The 26,167-nt window shown below is 42.3% G+C and overlaps 1 protein-coding gene across 2 annotated transcripts; it reads left to right on the top strand.

The window, feature by feature from the left end:
* Positions 1-12,532: 12,532 nt before the first annotated feature.
* Positions 12,533-25,013, top strand: MPC1 (mitochondrial pyruvate carrier 1). 2 transcript variants are annotated; one of them, XM_063329171.1, is made up of 5 exons: positions 12,533-12,740; positions 18,850-18,853; positions 21,473-21,569; positions 23,184-23,316; positions 24,066-25,013. In XM_063329171.1, exons 1-5 carry the CDS (start codon positions 12,670-12,672, stop codon positions 24,082-24,084), a joined length of 324 nt encoding a protein of 107 aa, XP_063185241.1. In that variant the 5' UTR covers positions 12,533-12,669; the 3' UTR covers positions 24,085-25,013. The 2 variants fall into 2 exon arrangements, with proteins under 2 accessions (XP_063185241.1, XP_063185240.1); XM_063329170.1 differs by lacking the exon at positions 18,850-18,853 and having other exon boundaries at positions 12,540-12,740.
* Positions 25,014-26,167: the final 1,154 nt, after the last annotated feature.

Raw genomic sequence — 26,167 nt, forward strand, 5'->3', positions numbered from 1 at the left:
CAAAGCTGGCCTGAGCTCAATTCCATTCTTTGTTGAGGAAATTAGTTTATAAAAAGGCTGGTGAGTCACAGTTTGTGGTGAGGCTGAGTTGCTTTTTTGGCTTGGCACACTCCTGCCTAATTGATTCTTCCGGTCCTTCAGGTTCTGCAGTCATTGCTAGAAATAGCCACGGTCACAAAGCCTCACGCATTCCCTACTGTAGAAAGCAGGCTTCCATTTTAATGCTAGTCTCCTTGCTAAGACATGAAAGCGAAGTCAGTGATTTCCAGTGCATTTACCCAGACTTTCCAATTGTCATATTATTGTCTGGGCTCTTCTCTCTATTGCAAACTCTGTTATAATCAGTTACTTGCTTTACTTATCCATTCAGGCTAGCTGCTTCTCCGACAGGATAGTCAGTGTGAAACACAAAGGTCTGTTTTACCTTAGCATTTGACTTAGACAAGTGGGTGGATTTCAGATATGAATCTCCACTAACTGCTACTATCCACAGTGACCTCAACAGCGGTGAGATGATCCCCTAATGTCAGTAAACATGTCCCTGTGAAGTCAGAACCAGCGTACTGAGAAAATAACGTTATTGAATTTAAGCATATGAGACTCTTCTTAGAGGCGTAAATTTATTTCACCTGTTGGTACTAAAGCAATTTAGCCTTTAGGAACATTAGCTGTTACAACGGAGCCTTAAACACAGAGAACAGAAACAACCTGCATTTCACTTCAGAGAATTTATATGAATGACCCATCAGCTTTTAAACACTCTTGACAGTGCTGATCTTTTGCTATTTGGACTTCTGGTCTCACTTCAACCATCAGTCTGCTGCCATCTGTTACACTCTGAGTGGAGCTGCACATCAACTAAAGGGCTGTGGTCTTTGTATTGGGTCTGTGGACTAATACACGCAGGTAAAAACTCTGTCCAGGAATGAATAACATGATCCTTGATGTGTGCTTAGATGGGCAGGAATAAAGTGGAATACACAGCTGAGATGTATGCATGCTTTTGGCCCAGCCAAAAAAAGTGCACGTTCAGCTGAGCAAAGGTGAGGAGTATTTATTCTGCAATTCGAGTGCAAATTTGGTATTACTCTCTCAAGCCCAGGAATTACAGTAACCTTCTGTGAAGCTCATGTCAGATATCTAACATACACATTCACACAACTTGCACAATCCCCAGTTCCAGGAAGTCTTCAAGTGCTTCTGCCATCAGATAGTCTAAGAGGAAAAATACAGTGCTGGCATTTGAACCAGGGTGAATTGTATATTAGTACCTCCACCAACCCATGCAGAAATCGTTGGTCTTACACTAACATGACCTTTAAAATCGGTGTGGTTTTATGCCGTTTATAGCAATTCAAGTTAAGAATACCTCCACCGTGAGGCAGTCAGCTAAAAACTCAGTCTGAAACAGGCTGTGTGGCTCCCTCAGTCACAGAAACTTTCTTCCAGATTATGCTTCATTTCAAGCAGGATGCCTAACTGGGGAAGATCCATTGCCATTGGCCATATTGTATGCTTAAATGCCAGGGCTTCAGTCACCTCAAACCTTTCAGTCAATATCATTAATAGGCACTGGATGCTCTTAAAAATTGATCTATAAGAATTACGATAAAAACCTCACTAATGTAACTAGAAGATTCATCCCTGGCTTCTAAAGGAAACTGGAAGAAGAGACCAGGCATTATATGTTAAAGGTAAGAAAATGCCATGCAAAACCCATCATTCAGGCCTCAAGTGCCATTTTTAAAATGCACTAACTAACATCACTGTCTATATTTAAAGGGTTCAGAGTTCAGATGCAGGAAAAAACACAAAATGCCTGCCATGGAGGTGATTAAAGACCTCCTGTTCAGCTCAGCCTGGAGATGGCTGAGAAACAATTTGATTATTGCCTACAAGAATCTTCACAGGGATAAAAATTCCACATTCTGGAAGCACAGAGTGCCAGACCAGAGCACAAAACCAGGCACATGTCTGGGTGCAAAATCCACAGTGCTGCAGAATGGAAATAAGGTAACTGTAGTTTTAAAAGGGAGGCTGGCTATTCATTGGAACAAAAACATCGAAGGAGAAAAGGCGTTTGCCGTTCCTCTCAGTGGCTTTCAGTAGGCATGCCTTAGCAGGCAAAAGGTTAGTACAGAAGCAAGTGGATGACGTCAGCGGTCTGTAGTAATCTGGAAATCAATTTAAATGCTGTGATGGTCTCTTTTGGCCTCAAATATGATATGCATTCATATCACGCTACCACAAGTAGTCAGAACCAAGTGAACAGGATTGATGGATGAACTCCAAAGACTAATTCAAACATTCTTAGGCCACAAACAACTGTAATAATCAACTTTGTTTAAATCTATATCTCTACTGTGGTACATGTGGAGAATCTTTGCTGTCTTTGACAATATAGAATATCCCTCTGAAATTCTGTGATATTTATGACTATCTATAATGTTAATTTAGAACACACTGTTTCACACCATTAGTGCAATATGGTTAAAACCTGTAGCAAGACTGGGTAAATGGTATTCCTCCAAAAAAGTAAAAAACTCACTGCCTAAAAACCAAAATAAGTTACAATAGCACTAGTAGTGCACTAATCCTGTGAACCACAGGAGGGCCTTAAACAACTAGATGTCAAACATGAGTGAAACCTTCTAGTACAAAGAGGTAAAAGCGGCTTTAATCTTGAATAAGGTCTCCAATTAGAATTAAGGTGTTTAAAAGTGAGTGAAAATTAGACCACAAAACCTTGAATTCTAAATTTCCAAGGCCTGGAGACGAGTGATAACTTGCGAAATAACTGACTTCATGCAGATTTTGCACATCCATACGATATCCCCCAAAGCAAAAAGATAGAGAAGCTGCAAGATACTAATCACAGTATCCTGGGTATTTTTAAAAAAAAAGAGAGGGAAGAAAGGAATAATCAATAACAAATGCAGCTGCTCATATTAATGCATAGTGACAGTGAAAGATGGAGCTTCTGCAGGGAAAACATCACTCCATCCCATCTACGCACAAAGCTTCAAGATTGTAAATGTCAGCAATTTCCTTAAGAATTATTTTTGGTAAATCCTAAAGAATCGTAACCGGTCCTAAATACTAAAGATGACATCTAGCAAGAGTTATTCCACCTCTGTGACAAACACTGCTGGAGCAGTCTCCCTGCAGTGTGACATGGCAGATTTGTGCAGAGCAGCCTCTCAGCATGGATGTGCTGCAGAGCCACCCCCATCGGGGTGTCCCACTGTGGGGTGAGAGTCTCTCTTTGTAGCCCAAAGAGCCTTAAATAGCCTACACAGTTGGAAGCTTGTGTCAGGCTCCTGTGAGGTGGAATGTGTGGTTTTGACCATCACCAGCCTGAAGAAGGAGCTGGTGTTCCCTGCACCACAGAGGAGAAGGATCTGCTGTCAGCAGGTTGTAAAAACCTGCCACTGTGCAGCCTTCAGGAGGGACACTGAGCAGAAAGAAGCACTGAAGTCACAGGGTGGTGTCATGATAAGGGCATTCCTCTGCTCCAGATTTCCTCTTGGTTAGCTTTTGTTGAGCTGCCTGCTCAGCATGAAGGGTTTGGCTCCTGCTCTAGCAGGGCCAACCCTCCCTTCCTTGCCCACACTGTGAAGCCAGGCGTGCAGGGCAGATGGTAATCTGTTCCAGGTGCCAAGGATCAGTATCTAGGTATTGCATGGCTTTTGCATGTAGGCTCTCGTATTTAATTTATAATGCGCTCAGTGTAAAAAACAAAATATCTCTTTATAGTCCTTGTGAACTGAAGCTGTAGCATCACCACCTAATATTAATGTTTACTGGAAAGATCAATACCCATACAAAAGATGGCCTCATGTCTGTGGGGCACAAGACTTAATATCTTTCTGATAAGAAAAGGACTCATCTCACTTTTGCACGTGCACCTTGGTGTATGTGTCTATTTTTTTAAAAGTATACACACTTGAATCAGTACTTTTTTTGTGTTAGACCTCGTATAAATCTGATTCCCTGATGAGTCCTGAATGGCCTTGCAGAAGTCCACCAGGACCTATTGTTTATTTCACTTTGATCCCAGTAGCTTTGGAAAGGACTTTGGCATGTTTATCTTCAAGTTACTCATCTTGTATGCCCACGGTTTGTTTATCCACTGTAGTCTACTGAAATTTCCCCCCCTTTTTTTAGCCTGTTAAAGAAATAGGCCAAAGGTGATTTCAGGGTCTCTATCTGGATATGCATCACCAATTCAATAAAACACAACCTTTGGCTTCCTCTAGTCAGTTAGCGGCATCCTGCTTTTTTTCCTAAATCAAGCCTACGAATATTTATGTTCAAGGTTTTCCAATGGCAGTAGTTGGGGTACTTGTTCTTCAGCGGGGGAAGGGCTGGAAGAGGAGAGAAGCACAGAATTGTACTCTTCTAACAGGAATGATCCCCCACTCCTGGCCATCCTCCAGCCTCACGTGGATTATTTAGGCAGAGGAAAACCAAGGCACCGGAAAACAGCATATTTAAATATGGTAAGTGAATTTATTAGTAGTGTAACATACTGGGAGCCTATATTTTTATCATGTTCTACTAAATTTATATTTATTCAGCTCAGTAAAGACCCATGAGTCCTGAGGAAAGGATTACATAGCCTAAATGACTGTCATTAATTAACAGTGTGTCTCAACTTTGACCCCTTCACTTTCTGCCACCATCTGCCATCTGTGTGATTTTAGGTTCCTCCTTACAACCTCTGGGACATTTTAATTGGATAAAACACTTTAAGAAGGGCACAGAAAGCTTGGGAGAAAACTCGTGACTAGCTCTCCTCATGAAATACAAGTGTTTTCAGCAGACACTTTGCAAGGCAGTAATGGAGGAAGGAAACCTCCTGGCAACCTTACTTGAGATGTTCATGCCACATCAATACTCCTTCCTCAGAAAAAGGAATTATTTTTTTTTTAACTAGAATAGAAAACTATTTCTGCTTTTTTTTTAATCCTGTTGCATTCATCACCAAAGCAGGTTTTCCATAATGAGGAAACCAACTCGGCTTTGACTCCCAGTTCGACGCCTGCTAGGAGGTGCAGCCTGCCAACTGAGCACTACCAGTCCTCCTGCTCTGCTCCTCTGGACGTGATAATTACAGTGATGAAGTGATTTTATGTCATTTCACTGTAAAAGAAGATTTCCCTAACTGAGTGAAGGAGGAGAATTTTGCAAGGTGGTGTTACAAGAAGAGTTCTCTTACCCCAGTTGACCCGATTTAGCAATATAAAGTACAGAGTGCACCTGACTGAACAAGCAGCCCTCATCCCTTCTTTCCCAAACACAAGATAATCATCAACAATTGCTTCAAGGATACCAGCAATGCAGTGGTACGACAGTAGAAACACCAGTTTGGTGCTGCTTCTCACATGGATGTAGGGGAATGATTTTTAAAAAATGACCATTTATTATCACAATTTCTTTACTTAAGAAAAGAGAATTTCCTAAGTTTAAAAAAATATACTGTATATAAAGGTCCATTTTCAAATAGTAATCACAATACTCTTGTAGCCCAGCACCTGTACCTACATTAGCAAATGGAGGTACATATAACCTGTGCATAAATTCATTAATTGGATTTTTTTCTCCATGTTGTAAAAACTGATTTATTCCAAACAGTCCTAGAAATATAGTTTTATATTTAAAAATAGAATCTAAAATTATCTCATTTGAAGCATTATTAAATAAGTAAACTGTAGAGAAAAAGATCTTAAAATACTTAAAATCAATTCAGTCTTCATGATGGTAAAAACACAAATGGATACAGCCATCACCACTACACGTATTTCAGCATGAAGTTGGCTTAAGTAATTTCAGCTGCAATTTTGGGTGTCTGTTTTATCATTTGTGACTAATTGAGGACTCGGAGAAGCCTCAACACAGAAAAGATACATCCTGCGGCTGCCCCAAGGCTCGGCTGCACCACACACACGAAGTGCTACTTGTGCAGGTTGCATCCTTCATCTGCAGCCATTTGGCTTTTAGGAAAAAAATTCCCAGGAGTAAATGTCCCCTTAAGAATAGCTGTACTGTAAGCTTAAGTAGGGGAAAATACTGTTTTGGGGTGGGTTTTTTGTTTGTTTTGGGTTGATTTTGGTTTTCTCACACACCTTGTCAGGGCTTGAAGCTGGCAGGCAGCCCAGCATGGGGTGCTGCTCCCACCTTTGAGCAGTGGCCTGCAGCTCATCCATGCCGCTTCCCGGGCATGGAGAAAAAGCACCTGCACGGCCTCGCTGCAAACCCAGCTGCCACTCCGCCAGTGTTGTACTCTGTTTCCCCTTGTCTATAACAACTCCGGACATTATATGTTTTTCACAGCACAGGACTAGCTGTTTTCTATGCGCATATGATATAAAACATGTTGGAGCCAGAGCTTGTATGATTCCTACATATATAGTTTAGAATAACAGGAATAACTATGCTAATAAAAGCTTCAAGTGTTCAGACCCGCCCAACCATAATCCAATCATGACAGACAGGTCTCTTTGCATATAAGGCAGTGAAAAGCAGTGATAATTGCAATAATTTTCTGGAACGCTCGTCTCCTACACTGACAAAATACTTCCTTTTTTCTTTGTTATAGCTAGCACCCCTTGCTTCAGTTCCCGCTGCACCGATGTTGCTTGGGTTGCCAAAAATGATTGTTAATCCCAGTAGCTGCTAATTTGCCAATATTTATGTCTCAGCAGTCCGATTTTTTTTTTCCAGATCCATTTTATATCTATTTTACTTTTTACTTCTCGACTTTGCTCATTGTAATTCCTCTATCATAATTTCCTTTGGCCATTAATAGAGGAAGGTCTGTCTTTTTCTTGTGGTTTTATAAGTATTACACCACTGTCTTATTTGCAGGTCCTCAACTGGAAATAAATGTTTTAATTTTGATGCTTGATCCTACTCCAGATCCTACTGAGAACTGCAGATGATGAAATGCCTCTAGCTCCATAATGTAATAATTTATCCAAATTGATCAGGTTTTACAGAAACTTATTAATCTTGCAAATTATATATGCTGATATTGTGTGATAGTGTGCCGGCTGGTCAGTGTGAGAACTGTTACCTGCTAGCTGCTGTATTTTTCAGCACTGAGAAAAGTATTTCTGCATTTTGGAAAATATTTTCTAAAATGAGGTATAGCTCCTTCTAGAGTGATTTAGTTGTTATGCATTTATTTCAATTTTCTTTAGACTAATACTAAATCCATATTTCTACTAGGATGTCTCTGCAAACGTGTCAGGGCTGACCATGCATTTTACAGATTATTCATTATTTATATAAGGCAGCCTCCTGAGTTAGCATTCTCAAGTGTTCAGTCTACTTAGTTACTGCTGTATGCTCCACACAGAATAAAACTCCTCAAGCATCATGCCAGCACATAGGGATAATGTATCTGTAATCAAAGATGCAAAGATAAATGCAAGTGTCACATCCAGCTGTGCTCCTGCTTGGCTCCATTTGATATTGCAGGCTGATTAAATGTCACAGTCAATGGCTCTACTCAATCTTCTCATCTACCTGCCAGGTGATTTGTGTCCACTTTAATGAACAGGTTCATTACACGGTCTAAGAAAACTGCCCGAGCAATACATCTTTTCTTCGTATTTTTGTGCAACTTCAGAGCTACCACAGCAGGGAAATAATAACTACTTCAGTCCTGAAGTCACAGTTTCTTGAACAGCTTGTCTAATTGTTGTTCCCTTGTCTGTCATGTAACACTCCAAATAATGTTTTCCTGCAATTCCTTTCACAGCTGGGAAAAGGCACCACCATTTTCCCCTGCAGATGTTTGTTAGCAGTTATATCAGATACATCCTTTAGGACTGACTTAATGTATTATGCCAGAAGCACAACTACTGCACAGCACTAGTAGATTGTTCTGCAATGTCCGTAACACATTTTTCTTCACTGCTTTTATTGTCAGACAGCTAGCACATTCCTCTCTCCCTGACAGGGACATGCCACCATGCATGTGCCTGCAAAGGCATGTCAAGAGGAAGAAAGAGATGCCCTAAAAGGAGAAAAATCGCAGGCCGCTTTACTCAGCAGTTGTATCTGCATCTGTGGAGGTCAAGAAGTGCTGGTTCTTGAGCCACAGTTCTGGGATGAGGAAAACTGGAAGGGCAATACATCCCCTGCAGCTGGGAGGCTGACCCCTGCCACCCTGTCATGGTTTAACTCCAGCTGGCAACCAAGCACCATACAGCCACTCGTTCACTTCCCCCCACAGTGGAATGGGGAAGAGAATCCAAAGGGTAAAAGTGAGAAAACTCATGGGTTGAGATAAAGACAGTTTAACAAGTAAAGCAAAAGCCATGCACGCAAGCAAAGCAAAATAAGGAATTTACTCATTACTTCCCATTGGCAGGCAGGTGTTCAGCCATCTCCAGGAAAGCAGCGCTCCATCGTATGTAACAGTTACTTGGGAAGACAAACGCCATCACTCCAAACATCGCCTCCTTCCTTCTTCTTCCTACAGCTTTATATGCTGAGCATGATGTCACATGGTACGGAATATCCCTTTGGTCAGTTGGGGGCAACTGTCCCTGCTGTGTCTCCTCCCAACTTCTTGTGCACCCCCAGCCCACTCACTGGTGGGGTGGTGTGACAAGCAGAAAAGGCCTTGACTGCTTAGCAACAACCAAAACCATCAGTGTGCTATCAACATCACTCTCATCTAAAATCCAAAAGGTAGTGCTATACCAGCTGCTAGTAAGAAAGTTAACTCTATTCCAACTGAAACCATGACACACCCCTGCACACAGAAATGGGGAATGTGAGATATAGAGACTCTCTTCTGGGGGAGGTACGTTATTCATTTTCTAAACAGACCCATCATACAACAGCCCACCTCCTCACTGAGACAACACTCAAGATACTGCAAAAAATTACTAAGGCTCACCCATCCCTGGCTACCTTATGTATGTGTTCTTGTGGGCAAAACCACCAGCGCTAGGTGTGCTAGCATGGAAGATTTGTGGAACCAATGAAAAAGGAGCCAGGGATGCTCTCCTCCATCCCCACAGCTGCAGGCAGCAGTTCAGGAGAGCGCAGATGTGGGCTTGCAGCAAGGGACGATGAGCTGCAGACCTGGTATCCACAGAAAGCCCCTCTTATTAGAGAATGTCCCATGTAGAGTAACTGCTGGACAACCCCCGAGTCTATCTGCTAAAAACAAGGAAGGGAATCCAAGCGCACCACTTTGTTGATCTAGTGAGGAAGAGTTTAAAGACAGTCAGTAACAAAAGTCAGTAAGTGAGTTAAAAAAGTAGTGACCTGGCCAAAGGCTGAGGGAAAACAAGGAGAATAACTGGTCAGCCTAATAAACGTCAGAGGCATCTCCTCTAAAGAGGTCAGAAGTACAAGGCTAACAAGGAACAAATGAAAGCAATGGGAATGCCAGGAAGACATTCCAGGAAATGGCAGTTAGGGTTTTTGTGAAGATAATTTCAGGGATAAATGATCGCAGGGGATCTGTCTGTCTGAAAACTAAACCAGCTACAATTACCTGTTCTGATTAGAAGAAACACAGGAGCCATCCTCAGACACATGTGGCTTGGTTTATGTCCTAATGACGTAAAAATCAAAAGAGAACATATGTTAAATAGACAAAAGGACATATGAATAGATGAAAATAAAGAAACGTTCTCCGCGTGCAGATAACAGAATCAGAAAGGTTAAGGCATGGAATCAGTTTCAACTATCACGGGTCATAAAAGATAACTAGAAAAGTTTGATAAAAGCATTAGAAATTAAAATAAGGCAAAGGAAATTGCAGTCATTAAATAGTGCAGAAAGAGCCCTTAACAGGTAAATGCAGAAGTATGGTAATAAAACCTCAAAATGGCTCTAAATTCAGTGTGAAAAATGGATAGAAACATAGTTCAAACCAGGAAAAGAACAGGTGAAATATATTTTAGAAAAAATGTGTGGCAGGACATAAAACTTGCTCAGAGGTCCTAGCAGAAGCAATTTGAGATCATCAGTGATTATTGATTATCCTGCAGCTCATGGAGAGGACAGGGCAGTCCAGCACTGGAGAAGAGCACATGTCTGAAGGGAAGGGGTTAACAACCCAGCAAATTATAAGTCCAATGGCCTATCCAAAAACATTGCTAGTATAAGTTATTAAATAATCAGTTAACGTTCACTAAGGAAACAACATGCTTAAAAGCACACCTAACCTGGATTTGTCAAGAGCAACTCATGTCACACCCAATCTAAATTCTCTATTGAACAGGCTAAGGGGGTAAAAGGGAAGCTGTGAATGTGACAAATTAAGGGGGTCTTTTGTATGGCTTTTGATATCCTTGTAAGAAGCCAAAAAAATAATATGCAAATAAAACCACCATAAATACATACAGAACTGCAGCAAAAGCAAACTTCAAACCCTTGCTAGCTGCTTTTGTTGTGTAACTGGTAGAACCTGTCATGTGGGACTGGTTTCTTCTGGCACATTTCTAGTTAATGATTTTTTGATTAACTACTTTGAAAACAAAGTTGGATACTCTCAAAACTAGAGAAGGGCACTGCACTGCTGGTAAGGCTTTGACTGAGACATGATGACCCTTGTTGGGGCTATAGCTTAAGAAAGCTGTAAGCAAAAATGGAGTAAGCAAAAGATTAAAAGATTTAAAAGGCACAGCCTGTGAGAAAAGGCTGAAAGAACTTGTTTACTCCAGGAAGAAAGGCTAAAGAACGCCTTCGAATGCAGACAGAAGATTACTTGCTTTCTCCATTAAGAAAAAAAATGACGCTGCTATAATGATGCTGTAATGTTAATGACTGAGCCTGGTCATACAGGATATGTGGAATCCCACTACATGAGATTTTGTTTGAACATAGAGCACTGATTTCCATAGACCTTTCTTCCATCAATGCAAGTTGAAACAACTGGAATAAAGGATTCTTTGAGACCTTGTTCAGATTCACGTTGCTGCTTTTAAACGAGGAGTCTAAATCGTCCACAGAAGTATGTTGGGCTACATTTTGGCTTTTTGAACGCAGTATACCATGAGGATTAAAACTCTTTCTCCCACACAGCAAAGCCAGGAGCCATTGTGGGGTGTCAACTCTTATGCTGCAGATATAGAAAAAGGAGAGCATGTGTATACATGGTGCTTTTCCTCAAACCCGCTGCTCTTCCTCAAACCCGCTGCTCTTCAAGCAAGCAATCAGGAAGACAGGGTGCAGGGGTCTTAGTCTTTTTCTTCTTTTTTTTCTTCTTTTTTTTTCCCCCTGAGATCCTGCAGGGAAGAGGCGGAAAGCAGAAGGAAACAAAGCAGCTGTGACCTCCAGGGCTTCTTGCAGAGCATAGGTATGCCCCAAGCTGCACTCTCAGCCCAGTTCTAGGCTGTAAAAACTGAGGCTGCAAGTCTTTGGAAAGCAGAGATAAACATCCATTTTCACTATCTCTAGTGCACTGAGCAAAGATAAAAGAAGTAATTCACATATAGGTATTTGTTTGTATGCCTGAATTTTATGGAGATGGTATTAGCAGGGTTAGAGTTTATCTTTGCTTTTAAGTAAGTAACCTCTGCTCTGGTATGAAATAGAAAGTGCTGGTCAGGAACAGGATCTTAGACCAGACCAGGTACAGAGGGAAAGGCTGAACTGTGTATTCCTGTCACAACCCGGTACTCCCAGCTCCAAAAATTCAAAGCCCATAAGTTGGGCTCTTAAAACGCCCAATTTTTAAAAATCACTGAAGAAATTATGGGCCCTCTTACTTCTATCCTGCTTTATGTGCCACTATGATACATCAGTTTTGTGTTTTCAGTCATCTCAACCGCCGTGGTGACGGGGAAAACGTGGCTTGTTGGCGAGGAAGCAGAGACTCGCCCATTCGCCTCCCGCGGGTCCGGGTGAAGGCAAACAGCGAGGCAGCCAGGGCCACCCCGCCGCCGGACTGACAACAGCCACCACGGCCGCTTCCCCCTCCCGCCGGACCCTCTCTCGCCCTGCCCTCAGGGATGCAACGGCCGGGGTCGGCGCCCCTCGCACCGGCCCTCAGCGGGCTCCAGCCCGACCCAGGGCGGGGACAGCGTCCGCCTGAAGGGATGCACACGGGCACCACGTCTCGGGGGGCTACGGCCGCACACCCCTACACCCCTCTCGCACACCCCTCAGACGCCTCTCACCCGCCTGCGGCCGTTACCCGCCCAGCCCCACCGCCGCCCCCGACACGCGCCACTCGAGGGGGGCGGAGCCAGACACAGCGCGAGGCGGGACGCGCCCCTCGGCGGCCAATGGGAAGCCACCAGCTGCCGCCCTGCAGCCAATAGCACCTCGGAGAGCCGCCGCGCGGCTGTCCCCTGCGGGCTGCGAGGGAATGCCGGCAGCTCCGCCGATGGCGACCCTCCTCCTCGCGTTTTGCGACAATTTCCCCCTCCTGTTCTCCCACCGCCTTGCTTTACGGCACGCTGCCTTTCCCCCTCCCCGTGACAACAGCCCCGGTGTCTGGGCCCGGGCGGAGGGAGGCGGGGCCGCGGCAGCCAATGGGCTCCGCGAGCGCCGTGGTGACGGAGGGGGCGGTGGCGCGGGCGCTGCCGTAAAGCGGGCGCCGGGCGGCGGCGTGGGGGAGTTGTCACCGGCGCCGGTGGCGGCAGCGTGCGAGGCGGGCGGGCCGGGCGCTGGCTGCCGCCGAGGGCCGCCATGGCGGGGGCGCTGGCCCGCAAGGCCGCGGACTATGTGCGCAGCAAGGAGTTCAGGGACTACCTGATGAGGTGAGCGCGGGGTGGGGGGTCGCCGCCCCCTCAACCGCCGCCGCTTCTGCCTCCGGTGGGCGGCAGCGACCGGCGTGCCATCACCGACCCCGCAGCCTCGAGGCGGCCGGGCGGCGTCGCTTGACCTCTGTCGGGCTCGGCCTCGCCGGCGGCTGGGCCGGGGGGGGGAGGGAGCCGGGAGGGAACGGGCGAAGGCGAAGCCGGCCCGGAGGTGCCAAGTGGGGAGGGTGGTCGCGGCGAGGGGGGTGGGGGGAGCGGCGGAGCCCGTCGTGCCGTCACTGCAGCGGTGTCCCCCTGTCGTCACCTTGTCCTGCAGAGGCAGTCGGGGCTGTCTGTCCTTCTCCCGGCCGCCCCGCCCCACCCCAGGCCGGGGGAAACCCGGCGTGACCTTGAAGCGAAGCGATGGGGTTTGGAACTGCGGCGGCAGCTGCGCTTCTCTATCCGCGTGTGCGTGTGTGGGTGACCTTTCTTCTCCCGGCCGCGAAACCCGGCGGCTTCTTGCCTGGCGGCGAGCAGCCCCTGGGCTGGCAGGTGCCGGCTGAGGGGACGGGGGGGACACCGACCTGTGCCCGCAGCAAGGGCAGAAAAAGCTTTGCTCGGTTGTGGGTGGAATCGGGCTTGGTAACAGATGCGGACTTAAGGCTGCTTATTTACACATCCTCGGAGATCTTAAATAGGTACTTTTTTTTTTTCTGGAGGCTTGTCAAAGCCCTGCTTTCATGGGGATGTGGCTTTAGTCACCTCCCAGGCAGCTCAATGCTTTTGGCAGGTTTCAGTTTGTGCGGCTGTGGTAAGGGGTATGGCACCTTGAACTGAAGTCACAAGAATGTCTTAAAGATATGATTACGGCATACTTGCTTAAATCTGGTTGAACTGCTGTATAGTCACAGGTAGGCAGGCTGAAGTTTTCTTGGCTGACAAGCAGTCTGACAAAACTAACAAATAAAAATGGGCTCTTCTAATAAAGGTGGTTGGACAACTTTTCACTATAGCTGTTGCTTGCTGTTCTACCTACATCTATTGCAACTGATGATTGATGTTGAGCAAGCATGTAGGAGGACATCAGTTTATCTGAGAAACTTAGTCTTGGTTAAAGTAGCAGGAGGTGGTGTAAGCCTGCATGGAAGAGGGATTGTAATATAAAGCTTCAGTAAGCAGAAGGATTCGTTTGGCTTGCAAAATCAAGTTCCGAAGAAATGATGGGGCAAAGTGATGAGTAAAATATAAGAAGGAAGCAAATATCCTTGAAGCAAAACAAAGAAAGGCCAGATCAGGCTTCTACATGGATTCCTTTTGAAAGTCTTGAAGGTACTGTGTAAGCTTAATAGATGCGTTTCAATGTTAACGTTTAGTTAATTGTACCAGAATTTGTGTGAAGCATGAAAATTGTCAGTAAAACAGCAGTATGCTTCTTAATTAGAAAAACAAACAAAAATCCGGAAGAGATCAACAGCTGCTTCTTAGCACCACCACAGTTACTTGCTGGAAGTATCTCTTTCCTTACCAAAAACTGAAAAGGTAGCTGAAATAAGCCTTATTAGCTGTATTTCATCCTAATTATAATCTTGAAATAAGCTATCTAAAAAGAGCATTCCACAGGATTCTCCCTTTGTGGGGTGAGTTCTGCCTTCTTATGTACAAGGCTACCTGCTTATTTATATTTCTGTTAGGGGGTGTGGCATGAAGGGCTGAAGTCAGTTCCTCCATCAGGTATGGCCTTTCAGCTCTGTTTCTTGCTTACTAGGGGTGAGTGTGTAAGTTGTTGGCTTTATGTTGAGTTTAAAATTTAGATTAACAGTCAACAAAAGACTGTAGTCTGTCTTCTCCATAGGAGAAGTGGAATGTGTATACTTTAGAGCTGTATCTCTTTACATTCCTTCCTGAAGGCTCTTGAGCCCCCAGACTGCAGGACTCTGTGCTGAAGAAGATTCCCTTCTTGCCGCCTTGCTCAGAGCAAGAGTTTCCTCAAAGCTCTGAGACCGGTATCTGTTCTAGAAATCAGCATCTAATTACTGCAGTGAAGCAAGGCTTTATAAATGTGAAACCTGTTTGTGGGAAACGATGAGTTGAGATATTGTTTGCAACACAAGTGCTGTGTTTTAAATTGGTTGCTCCTAAATAGAATAACTAAAGTTACCCAAAGCAGTGGAATTGAGTGTCCCATTATTATGGCTTGGGGCAATCAAAACATGCAGACATCTATTGGAATAAGTAGCTTCAGTTTCAGCTTCATAACTTGAAAACATGAAAGCAAGTATAATGAATACATGCTGCTGTTCTCAGGTGGATATATCTGGCATTAGAGTTGCATTATGTCATTCGTGGATTAGCTTTTGGATCTTGCACAAAGAAACAAGATAAATTACTTTTTAAACTGTCATTAGTTATTAAATGTTCTGCCAGTTTCACATCTGGCTTCTTTCAAGTGGTGATTAATAGGGATCTGAATAACTGTAAATTATGTAAATATGGATGTACCCTAGCTGTGTCTTAATGCTTTAAAGTAAGCATAGTAAGAATGTAAGCTGTAGTTAGACTTACATGCTTCTTGTAAAATGCAGCAGCAATGTTAATTTAAAACTAGGTTCTTAGCATATGAAAGCTCTATACATTGTGAACTTGCAGTTGCAATTTCTCTGTAGATCCTAAAAATGTCAACTATCACTAAAATTGTATTATTTAAGCCACTAATGGCAGGCAACTGAGTCCTCTTCCTTTCTAGCCTAAAGATTTAAAATAATATCTTCTGGAAAACATCCATCTATAAAACAGGTTTCCTCTTCTCTTGAGAGAGAAAACCTATAGGCCGCTATAGACAAGCTCTGGCATCTTCTTGTGGTAGAAGACTAAATTATTTTAGTCACATAATGAATCCCAAGGAGTCCTAAAATCTTCTGGTAATAGAAAAATAAGCATGGAGAGTGCCATCTTTTGGGGCACTTCTGAAATGTCTCTTCCTGATGACTCAGCAGTAATGCAAATGTGGTGACTCTGTTAACGTAGATGGCTTTGAAATAAATAGATAGTTCATTCCTTGTAAAGCTTGAACTGTTGACATAAGCTGTCTAGGACTTTTGTTTAATTGACATGAACTTTGAAAGAGGTAGCATCAGTAATGTAACTAGAACTAGCTGATCTTCAGTTCTCCTAATTAGTAACTCTTTAAACACAAGGACATAAGAACTTAAAAAGAAAAAGTCCTCTAGTGGTCTGTGCTAGAAATTGAAGGACACAGTGCCTGCTGTTATTGTCTTGCATGCTCTGAGAACTGAACAATCTACCCCTTGCAGAAGGGTAATACCCTTTCCACTCAAGGGATGTCACTGTGGGGGAAATAAGTACTGACAGTTCACCTACACTTGCAGAATGGTCTCTGGCCTATTAATACCAGTATGAGGAAAATATATGTGAAAATTTTGGAAACATAAATCTCCCCCAATATAGCCTTTCTTGGACTGGATTGTAGCAGAAATATAAGGTATTGATCAGCTGATCACAGAATCCTCAGAGTTGGGAGGGACCTCTAGAGATCATCTAGTCCAACTCCCCTGCTAGAGCAGGATTGCCCAGAGCACATCCCTCAGGGCTGCATCCAGGCGGGTCTTGAAAATCTCCGGAGAAGGGGACTCCACAACCTCCCTGGGCAGCCTGTTCCAGTGCTCTGTCACCCTCACTGTAAAGAAGTTTTTCCGTGTATTTGAACGGAACTTCCTATGTTCCAGCTTGTGCCTGTTACCCCTCGTCCTGTCACTGGGAACCAATGAAAAGAGTCTGGCACCATCCTCCTTCAACCCACCCTTTAGATACTTGTATGCCATAATAAGGTCTCCCCTCAGCCTTCTCTTCTCCAGGCCAAAGAGTCCCAGCTCTCTCAGCCTTTCCTCATAAGGGAGATGCTCCAGGCCCTCAATCATCTTGGTTGCCCTTCGCTGGACTCTCTCCAGGAGTTCCCTGTCTCTCTTGAACTGGGGAGCCCAAAACTGGACACACTATTCCAGTTGTGGCCTCACCAGTGCAGAGTAGAGGGGGAGAATGACCTCCTTCAACCTACTGGCCGCACTCTTCTCTATGCAGCCCAGGATTCCATTGGCCTTTTTGGCAACAAGGGCACATTGTTGGCGCATGGATAACTTACTGTCTACCAGGACCCCCAGATCCTTCTCCTCAGAACTGCTTTCCAGCAGGTTCACCCCTAACCTATACTGGTGCTTAGCATTCTTCCTCCCCAGGTGCAGGACCTTGCACTTGCTTTTGTTGAACCTCATTAGGTTCTTGTCTGCCCAGCTCTCCAGCCTGTCCAGGTTCCTCTTGTGATGTCTAAGTACTTAGAAATTAATGAGTGAGTAAATACAACAACTGTTGTCCACAGTTCTGGAAACTTTAGTACAAAGTGTTCCCTTTGTCAAGAGATTGAATGTAGTTCTTGGAAACTCCTAATTTGGAATGGTGTCACGTCAGGAATAGGCCCATGCACTTGCTGTGGAATCCTTGCTATTAGATATTGTGCGTTTGTTGCAGCTCTATTGGCTGCAGAGCTTTGGAGCTGGATGCCTGCTTCTGAAAGAGGTCTTCTGAAATATGACCTTGATCTGCCCTCTTCTAGGAGTTCTGTTTTGTTTTAGAGGCTTTATTTTTATTTATTTCTATTTGATTTATTTATTTATTTGTTATGTGGTTTGTATATAATTTTATATATAAAATATATATAACTTAATGTATTTAGTACATAATTATTTATATATTTAAGGTCCTCTTATTGTCCTTTAGAACTATTTAAATAGCTACATTAAGGCCTGTAAAACTATAAAACAGTTCTAACTGTTCCAGTCTCACATGGATATGAGGACAACCTTGCAAGACCTTAGCCAGAGCTGCCTACTCTGTTAAAATAGCAGCAGTCTGATTCTATTTTAGGCTTTCACTTGCCTGAAAACAACTTCCACTTTAAAAATTAAGGCTGACTTCTGTTGGCACAAAAATGTTGTGCCAAGGGACACATTTGAACTTTTTTAGGTAAGGTTTTTATGAAAAAACTGAAGCATGCACTTGTCTTGTGAACTTAAATTAATTACTGCTGCAGTTCAGTTTGTAAGAAAACAAAAAACAATTGGTTAGACTACTCAAGGACACGCTAACAAAGCATCTTGAACCAGCCTGTAGCTTGTAACAAAGGCTCACTGAGATGCACATCCAGTGTGATTTCCTAAGTAGACCTGCCTGTTCCCTTACCATACCGTGCTCTAAGAAGATGGAAATCAGCATGAGAGAAGTGACTGTTAAGAAGTCTTCTGTAGCTTGGGGCAGTGGTAGCTGAGCAGCAGTCAGTCAGCAGTAGGCCTTCTATTAGTAGCTGGCTTCTCATAAACTATAATTCAGAACTGAGTCCTAACAGTATCTCTGTTAGAAACAGAATGTTTAAAAGTTCTGAAGCAATTTAAAAGGTATAGTAGCAAACAATCTTAAATATATGCTGTACTCTAGGTTTCATGCATATATTGCTAAGTTTATATATATAAAAATATAAATAAATTGGTACCTATAGAATTACTATAATGAACCCCATACACGACTGGAGTGTAATTGCATATTAGATAACTGAAAATGTTTTATAGCTCATGTTTGGTACAGCTACAGTTGGCCTGAGCTTAGTGACAGTAAGATCTCTGGCAGCATTTAGTTTGACCTACTTGTATGGGTATACAAAGAATTCCAAGTGACTTCTTCAAAGCCTCCACAGAGGAACGGTAGCTGTTTAGCTTTGTCGTGGGCAAACCTTGATGGCTTTTGGCATCCTTTTAAACTAGTTTGAGTGGAATCATAGATGCTTTGAAGTCTACAGGGAATTAATGTCTTCCCGACCATAATAGGATTTTATCTTGCTAGCGAAATGGTACATGAGCAGCAAATGCTTGTCACAATGACAGCTTTAGAGGGAAACAGGATTTTTAATACTGTTATATTAAGCAAGGTTAATGCCAAGGCAACTTCCTGACTTCTGTCTGTTTTCTGTTTGTGGTACACCTTATGTCAATTATGAAAGAAACTAACGCTTCTTCTCTCTTTCCATGTGGCTTTTTGACTGGAAAACAATGATGACCCACTCGAACAGTACGGTAAGAAAAGGGAGGGGACTCCTGGTTTCACTTTTTCCCCTAATTTCAGTAACTTGCACTCTTTTTGCCTCAGCACTGTTATGACCTTGCCTGCACCCAAAACGCATACTGAGAACATCTAGGAATGATGCACAAGTAATATTTATTCAGAAGTCTGAGGTTAAGGTGAACAGACTTTAGCTCCTTCAGAATGTCCCCTAGAGTAATTACTACAAAATTAAAGGGGCTGCATTTTTTTTCCCCATACCCTTTGCTAAGGAGATCAGATCAATCTGGAGCCATTCTCGTTCATAGCAACAATACTGGTACACAACTGAACTACCCGGTTTATGTTTAACTAGCTTTACTTCAGGTAATAAATGGTACCATATAACTCTCTCTACAGATTTTTCTTTCCTCCAGCTTTTTGGTTTACTCCTGAAACTGGGAGTAGGTGTTTTATGCCTGTTATGGAAGACTTGCTCTTCTACATAGACCAAAGACAAACCATATAGGTGTAGTTTAATTCTTGTGTGTGGAAACTTCAAAGGGCTGCCTGCCTGGAGGCACTTAAAACTAGATAACCATCTCAAGTGGGATGGTTCCAAACCGACCTCCCTGGTCAGCAGAGGAAAGCTGCTGCTGCAGCGTGGCTGGGATGTGAACTGATGATTCTTCAGCTTGTGCAGCCTGAGCTTGAAGGGGTCCATAGTCTATAGTGTATTATTTGTTTATGTTCTGATGGCAGCTGAATTCAGTAAAAAGGCCAAGTTGACTTGATTGACCTTTCAAAACTGTAATTGTTTCATAGATTTAAAAAAATCCATGAATTTAGAGCCTTAAAGACATGTTTTTCTGAAACTACGACTGTTTAATAAAACTCCAGAAGTGACTGTAAAAACTTCACCACGTACTCGTACTGCCTCACCAGTTAACTCTTGCAGTCTGCTTTAGTGTGGTCATGCTAACGCAAGTCGTTTTACTGTGCACGTAATCATGGTTATGTGACCAGATGCTTGTTTCCGGTCCTCTTACTGTCCTTTGGAACTACTTCAATAGCTACACTAAAGCCTCTAAAACAATATCCTGTGTGCTGCCAACTTCAGTTTTTGTGAATGTTCTTGTTCTATTGCAACATACCTTGTGTGCAAGTGGTATTACAGGTACATTTCTTTACACTGTCTAACCGTAGCTGTACGGGTAAATATTATGTAGCCACGCAACTCTTCTCGGTTGTGCCATGTTATCTCTGATGTGCTTGGGAGGCTTTAACCATTACAGATATCAATTTTCCTATCAGTAGGAATATAGTGAACAAATGCATTTATTGCACTCTTCAAAATAACTTACTATAAATCTGAGTTTTGGCCAATGCACATCCTCTAGACACTTGCAGAAATACTACATTGTTTTGCATGTTGCGCTATGGTTAAACTATCAAAACAGTGTGTACAACTTAAACTCACTTTTATACTTTTTTTTAGTTAAGGTTCTTATATTGCAACCCAAATCTGCAGGAAGCAAGTGTGGCTTTTAATCTTACTGTAGAGTTACAAGCTAGTATCCAGACTGGCAAGAATATTTTGGAATTAAAATTGCAAGAAACTTAATTCTGACCGTTCCAAGTCATTGTAATACCTGCAATGTTATGGTTAGGGGAAGTGTCAAAAGAATGGATATAGTTGGTATATGCAAAGCTTTCTCTTGCAAGGTGCATCTCTTTTGCTGTATCTAGCCAAGTTACTTTTGAGCTTCTTTAGTTTCCCATCAGGGGAAGCTGGTGCAAGTATTGCATGTATCTTCTGTGGAAAGAATTCTACTGAAACCTTGTTACTTGTAACAGTAGTGGAAACTGGACTTCTGATGCTATTTTTTTTCTCAGTTCGGAATCTTTTAGGCAATACCTACCAAATTGAGTTCTTGTCAGTTTTTCTGACTTGATTCTTTCCACTTCTTGTCTCTGTTTTTTTCCATCTGTGTACACACCTGTAGCTAACTGCTCAACTTCTGTATCTGTCTAATCACTGAGCTTTAGGTAGTCACTAAGTTGTTACAGCAATTTCAGATGAAGCACTAGGTAACAATTTGCTTTGGTTGCATGGTCCTCTTCCTTCAAAGAGATGGTGTAAGCACCTGTGAGATGTTTGCTGAGCATTTCTTCATTCTCAGCATAACATGAAAACAGTTCCAGTTCACTTCAGCAAGTCCTTGTGTTTTCATTACATTTTGAGGAGCCTTATTTGAAACAGATGAATGCTAAATCTCTGCACAGAAGTGAGCTGTAAATCTGAGATTATATGACTGTACCAATCAGACTGCTTAATGATGGCTGAGGTATAACTACACAATTGCATTTCAGTGGCCTTACAATAGTTCCTCTCCAGTTTGCAAGAAGATTCAGAGTGGGTCCCCCTTCCTTCCCTCCTGAAGACTAGATCCTGCTAAAAGAAGGGTTTAGTTTTTCTCTCTTACATCAAAAGTAGTCCCTGTCTTAACTTGGAGTTTTACCCTTAACGCTGTCCTCTGAAGCTTTGTGAGGCTAGGGAAGAACTATAAGAATTAACTATATTATTAAGTATAAGAATACTGCAGGAGGTCTGTGTTTCTGTGTAACTTTATTTTCCTTTTACTTCTTTACAGCACTTTTGGGGGCCAGTTGCCAACTGGGGACTTCCTGTTGCTGCTATCAATGACATGAAGAAATCTCCAGAAATCATTAGTGGCCGAATGACATTTGGTAAGACCCAAGACTCTTGTCAGTAAACTGACTACAGAACACAGATTCTGTCGTTCAAGCAGTGATATATTATCAGTTGCTTGCAAATTTGTGATCAAAGCAGGTAAAGATATCAAATATCTTGTTGTATAACTTCAGAGGCCACTTAGAGAGCTCTACAACTCTTCAGTTCGTCAATTTTTAAGAGGGATTGCCAGTAATTTTGGGTGAGGGAGGCAAGTCTTGAGTCTTAGCAGTTCTGATCACCAGACTCACTCCTAAAGTATAATTCTTCTGGTATCTACGCTACTGCATGCACTGGTTCAGAATGCATCTCTGTACACAACTTCATTCTTTGTATCAAGAGTGATGATACCTTGTGGTTAGTGGGAGACTTAAATATCAACACTGACAAAGTGAAATGGTAATGGGTGAAATGGTCTGGGGGGTGCAAAAAGTGGTTGAGGGAGGTTAACTCAGAGAGTAGCATGACTTAATGGAATAGTGTGAGAACGTCTTTTTAAATGCATAAGCAATATTTTTTCCACCTTCTTTGAACATGTATAGTCTTTGTCTAGATGTCTGTATTTTGTTGTTCAAATACTTCTCTAGGATCATAAATCTGATAGCTTTAATTTATTAGCTTAATTTTGGCATGATGTCTTATAAGTTAATAACTTAATTCCAAGTAATTCTTCTCCCCAAAGCAAAATATCTTTGGGTTAAGGAAACTTATAGCCTCATGCTCACTAGGTTCTGCTTAGAGTAATTCAGTCTCTTAATCAGCTTCCTCAAGATGGAAGACTAGTTCAAATAGTATCTGGATATAGTGAAACTGTTTTGCAAGTAGTGTTTTGGTGGCAGCTACCCAGCTTAGCAAAGTTGAGACACTTTTTTTAAATTTTTACAAGTATATATAGGGTGGTGTGTACAAATATTTTTTTCCATCTTCTAGGTTCTGCACTTCAAAAAAGGCTGTTTTCCTTGAACAATTAACTTCCCGGGTTTTTTAAATTTTTTTTCTCTAAGCTTGTCAGAACTTCACAAAACTAGTGACTTCTTGGGTTGTGATTTCCTGTATTTAAATGCAGTTATGATAGGAGAGTAGATTGAAATTGTTTCTCATCTTCCTGGAAAGCAGGTAACAAAGCTTCTGAATGTTAATGATTTCTTGGGGATGGAAACCTCCTTCTCTTAAAGTCCATTTTAGAATGTTCCCAGCAAGTATTTAAGTAACTAGTATTTTTAAAAATACACTGTCGTACAAATTGTCAGAATAATTGCAAAGGACAGGCCATGTCTCATTGGTATTAACTCTTACTCTCTGGGTGAGATGGTAGTTTAGGTCGTAAACTTAAAAGGGTTCAGTTGCATCACAGGAAAGTGTATGAGGAAAATGAGTTTTTGTGGGAAGCTGCATCCCTGTAGATTTTCTTGTGTAACAAAATTGAGCACTGTGGTGTGTTTTCCTGCATCGGATCTTCAAAGTCGACAAGTTTCTAGAACTATTGGAGAACTCAAAAGCAGTGAGAAGCATTCTACTTGTCATTACATCCTACTAGTATGAAAATTATGCCTCCACAAAATGCAGATATTAAAAAATACTCTACTAACAATATCTACTGTGTTTTGCAGCACTGTGTTGTTACTCCTTGACTTTCATGAGATTTGCCTACAAAGTGCAGCCACGGAACTGGCTTCTTTTTGCATGCCACTTAACTAATGAAGTTGCACAACTTATTCAAGGAGGACGACTGATCAAATACAGGCAAGTCACACTTTAAAAAGGGGAAGTCATAAACTGATGACTCTTGGAGTACTCTTAGTGGCTTTTAACTGTGGTGCAAACCCCTGCATGGTTTTTGAACTTGTTCAACGTTATTACCTTTTGCAAACCTTTTCACAAGCTTGTCAGTAGGCTGAACTATGACTTGTTGCCTTGCACTTCCTTTGAGGCTTCTGAGGGGTGCACACAGAAAAGGCTGAAAACCTTTATGGTCATAGATATAGATGTGGCTTTCAGCAGCTGCTGGCTGTTCTGGGGTTTGTTTCATGTATTATGTTGATTAGTCCACATGTGTCTGTCTCAGTAACTAATTCCTGAGATGGAAACATCCATGAAACTGTGAAGGGGTTGTACGTCTGAAAGAAATCAAGCAAAACCTCTAAGCTGACTGTTCTATATATGGGATAGATCCAACTGAGTGTGACCGGGGAACAGACCGCAAGCAGTCTCACTCATTGTGTAGCAAGTAGTGCAGACACTGCCCCAGGCAATCCTCATGAGTCAGGATATGGCTTTTCTCTCTGCTGCTCCAAGAAAGCTATGTGGAGCAATGGGAGGATGAAGCCTCCTGAACCGTAAATCAAAAAATGAGCAAAACTGCAAGTGGACCTGCTTTTGCATAAATAATTGGCCAAATGTCCTTCATTCCTAAAGTTCTACTATAAGTCCAGATTTTTTCATAGCAATTGCAGTTCAATATTCACTCTTAAAAGCTGTTATTCTCTTGGCAGGATGGAGAAAAAGAACTAAATATCTAACTTGAAATAAGCCAGGGAATGTGTTCATCCTGAATTACAACCAAGGAAGACTTGCCATCTACAGTTGCTGTGACAATTATGACGGGGATAAAACAGAAACACCTGTTATGAATATGACCCCACCAAGAATTCTACTAATTTTTTTATTATGCCTTTTAAAAAGTACCATTCAGCAATGTAAACCATTGCATTTAAAGTCTTGCTGCCTTACAGGTCCTTAATAACTACCCTTTTAATAAAGTTAGTCATCCGAATAACAAGCAATATTTGAAAACCAACTTTTTTTATATAACAGTCTACAATAGTTGCCCACGATGGTTTCACAAAACTTGCTTTCAAATCAATATGAACAGAGGTCAGTAAACAGAACTGTAGGTGGTATCACTGTTCTATGTATTAACATATTCTTAAAAGCCATTTAACTTGGGTGCATTCATTCCTGTTCTGTCTCTTTTTTTAACTTAAGCAGTGGCTTGCTAATCTACAAGAACAAATGCGTAGATAGGCAGCCTGGAAGCGACCAGCTATCCCTGTTTCCCTACTGCATGCCTTGTCTCAGTAAAGAGGCTTCATTAACATACATTTTTAAGTCGCACAGTATTTAAAGACTTGTAAAAGCAAAAGCATAGCACTGAATGAAGGAAGGCAACAGTCTGATACTGTTCTTTAAGAAGTTCAAAATGGATTTTATTTTTTTTCCTACTGTTTGAGTTGTTCTAGATGTAAGTATAGGCAAAAACTTAACTTGTTTGAAGATCTGAAGGACACAAGGTGCCTTTCAGCAGTTTTTGACTTCATGGCCTGCCTGAAAGTTACAATGATGTAAAGATATAGATGACAAAGAATGTATGTGATGGATTTTATTTCAGTGCAGTGTTTTTGAACAATAAACATGTTCCAAATGGCAATAAATCCCTTGAATATTTTGAAAAGTTTTGTTTATCATATTGTGATACCGATCCTGAAGTGGAATTTTAGTATGGAATGTCATTTTATTACTGTAACAGCACAAAGCAAAACCAGGCTGGTAAAGTAAATGTGTACACGTATCCTTTGTATCTACTGAGTTCAGGCAAGTGTCTTCAGGATCGTAATACCTTGCACTTCTCCCCCTGCCCCTGGACAAGGGGATGTGGGTACTTGACTGAGAATGAGTATTCCTGCCATGATAGGCAGGGTTGAATTCAGGGCTCTCACTATGCAACTGAGTAAACATTACATATTATCTTTTAGCAATTATAAGATGCTCAATTAAAAGACTTGCTTAAATCCTAGGATGATATTGTGTTCCCAATTGCATGATGGCTAAATTTTGTAACAGGCATACAAGAAAGAGGCTTAAAGGGCATGCCCTGCTGGATGGGTAAAGCTAGTACGCACTGCTACTTGGTGCTTTAGAAAAGTAAGTGCATAAAGCTGCCCCTTCAGTACTGCTGTCTTGTCACAAAAGTAGTTATCTTCTCTTCCTCCCTATCTCCTGGAATAGAAGCAGCATTATGCTTTTGTATAAATAAGTAGTGAGATACAAGCAGATAACTATAAGATGCTAAAATAATCGGTTATCCTTACCTTGTTTCTGGAGAGGAAATAACTTGTAGGTGAGTTTGAATTTCAAAGGTATGAAATACAGTGTTTTGGGCTGCTCTTGGGTAAATCTTGCAATGGGTGGAATGCTCTAGCCTCACTTGCTGCTTCCATCCCTGTTCATTAGATGCTGATTGTCTTAACTTCCCTACCTAGGGAATACCACTTACAAGAGTTTATCTTCTCTTTTTCCTGGTAGCTGCCCGCACCATATTTTCTTATTTCTTTCTACCTTTCTCTTCCCTGTCTTCCCCCCATCCATTCACTGTGACAAGGCTCAAGTTCGTTCATACCGGCGTAGTGCAAGAGTGAATTGCAGGTGGAATGTGGGCTCTAACTTGCTTTGATTAGGTTTTAAACCAGTGATGATGCTTCCTGCAGTCCATACAGGCTTCTACAAAAAGGGGAAGGGGTGGAGCAAAGTATCTTTCATGGGACTTGAAGGGACAGGGCCCAGTCTGGGAAGGGGAACTCGGGCCTGGGGTGGGTGT

This window comes from Chroicocephalus ridibundus, chromosome 3 (genome assembly GCF_963924245.1).
Source record: "Chroicocephalus ridibundus chromosome 3, bChrRid1.1, whole genome shotgun sequence".
Lineage (NCBI taxonomy): Eukaryota > Metazoa > Chordata > Aves > Charadriiformes > Laridae > Chroicocephalus > Chroicocephalus ridibundus.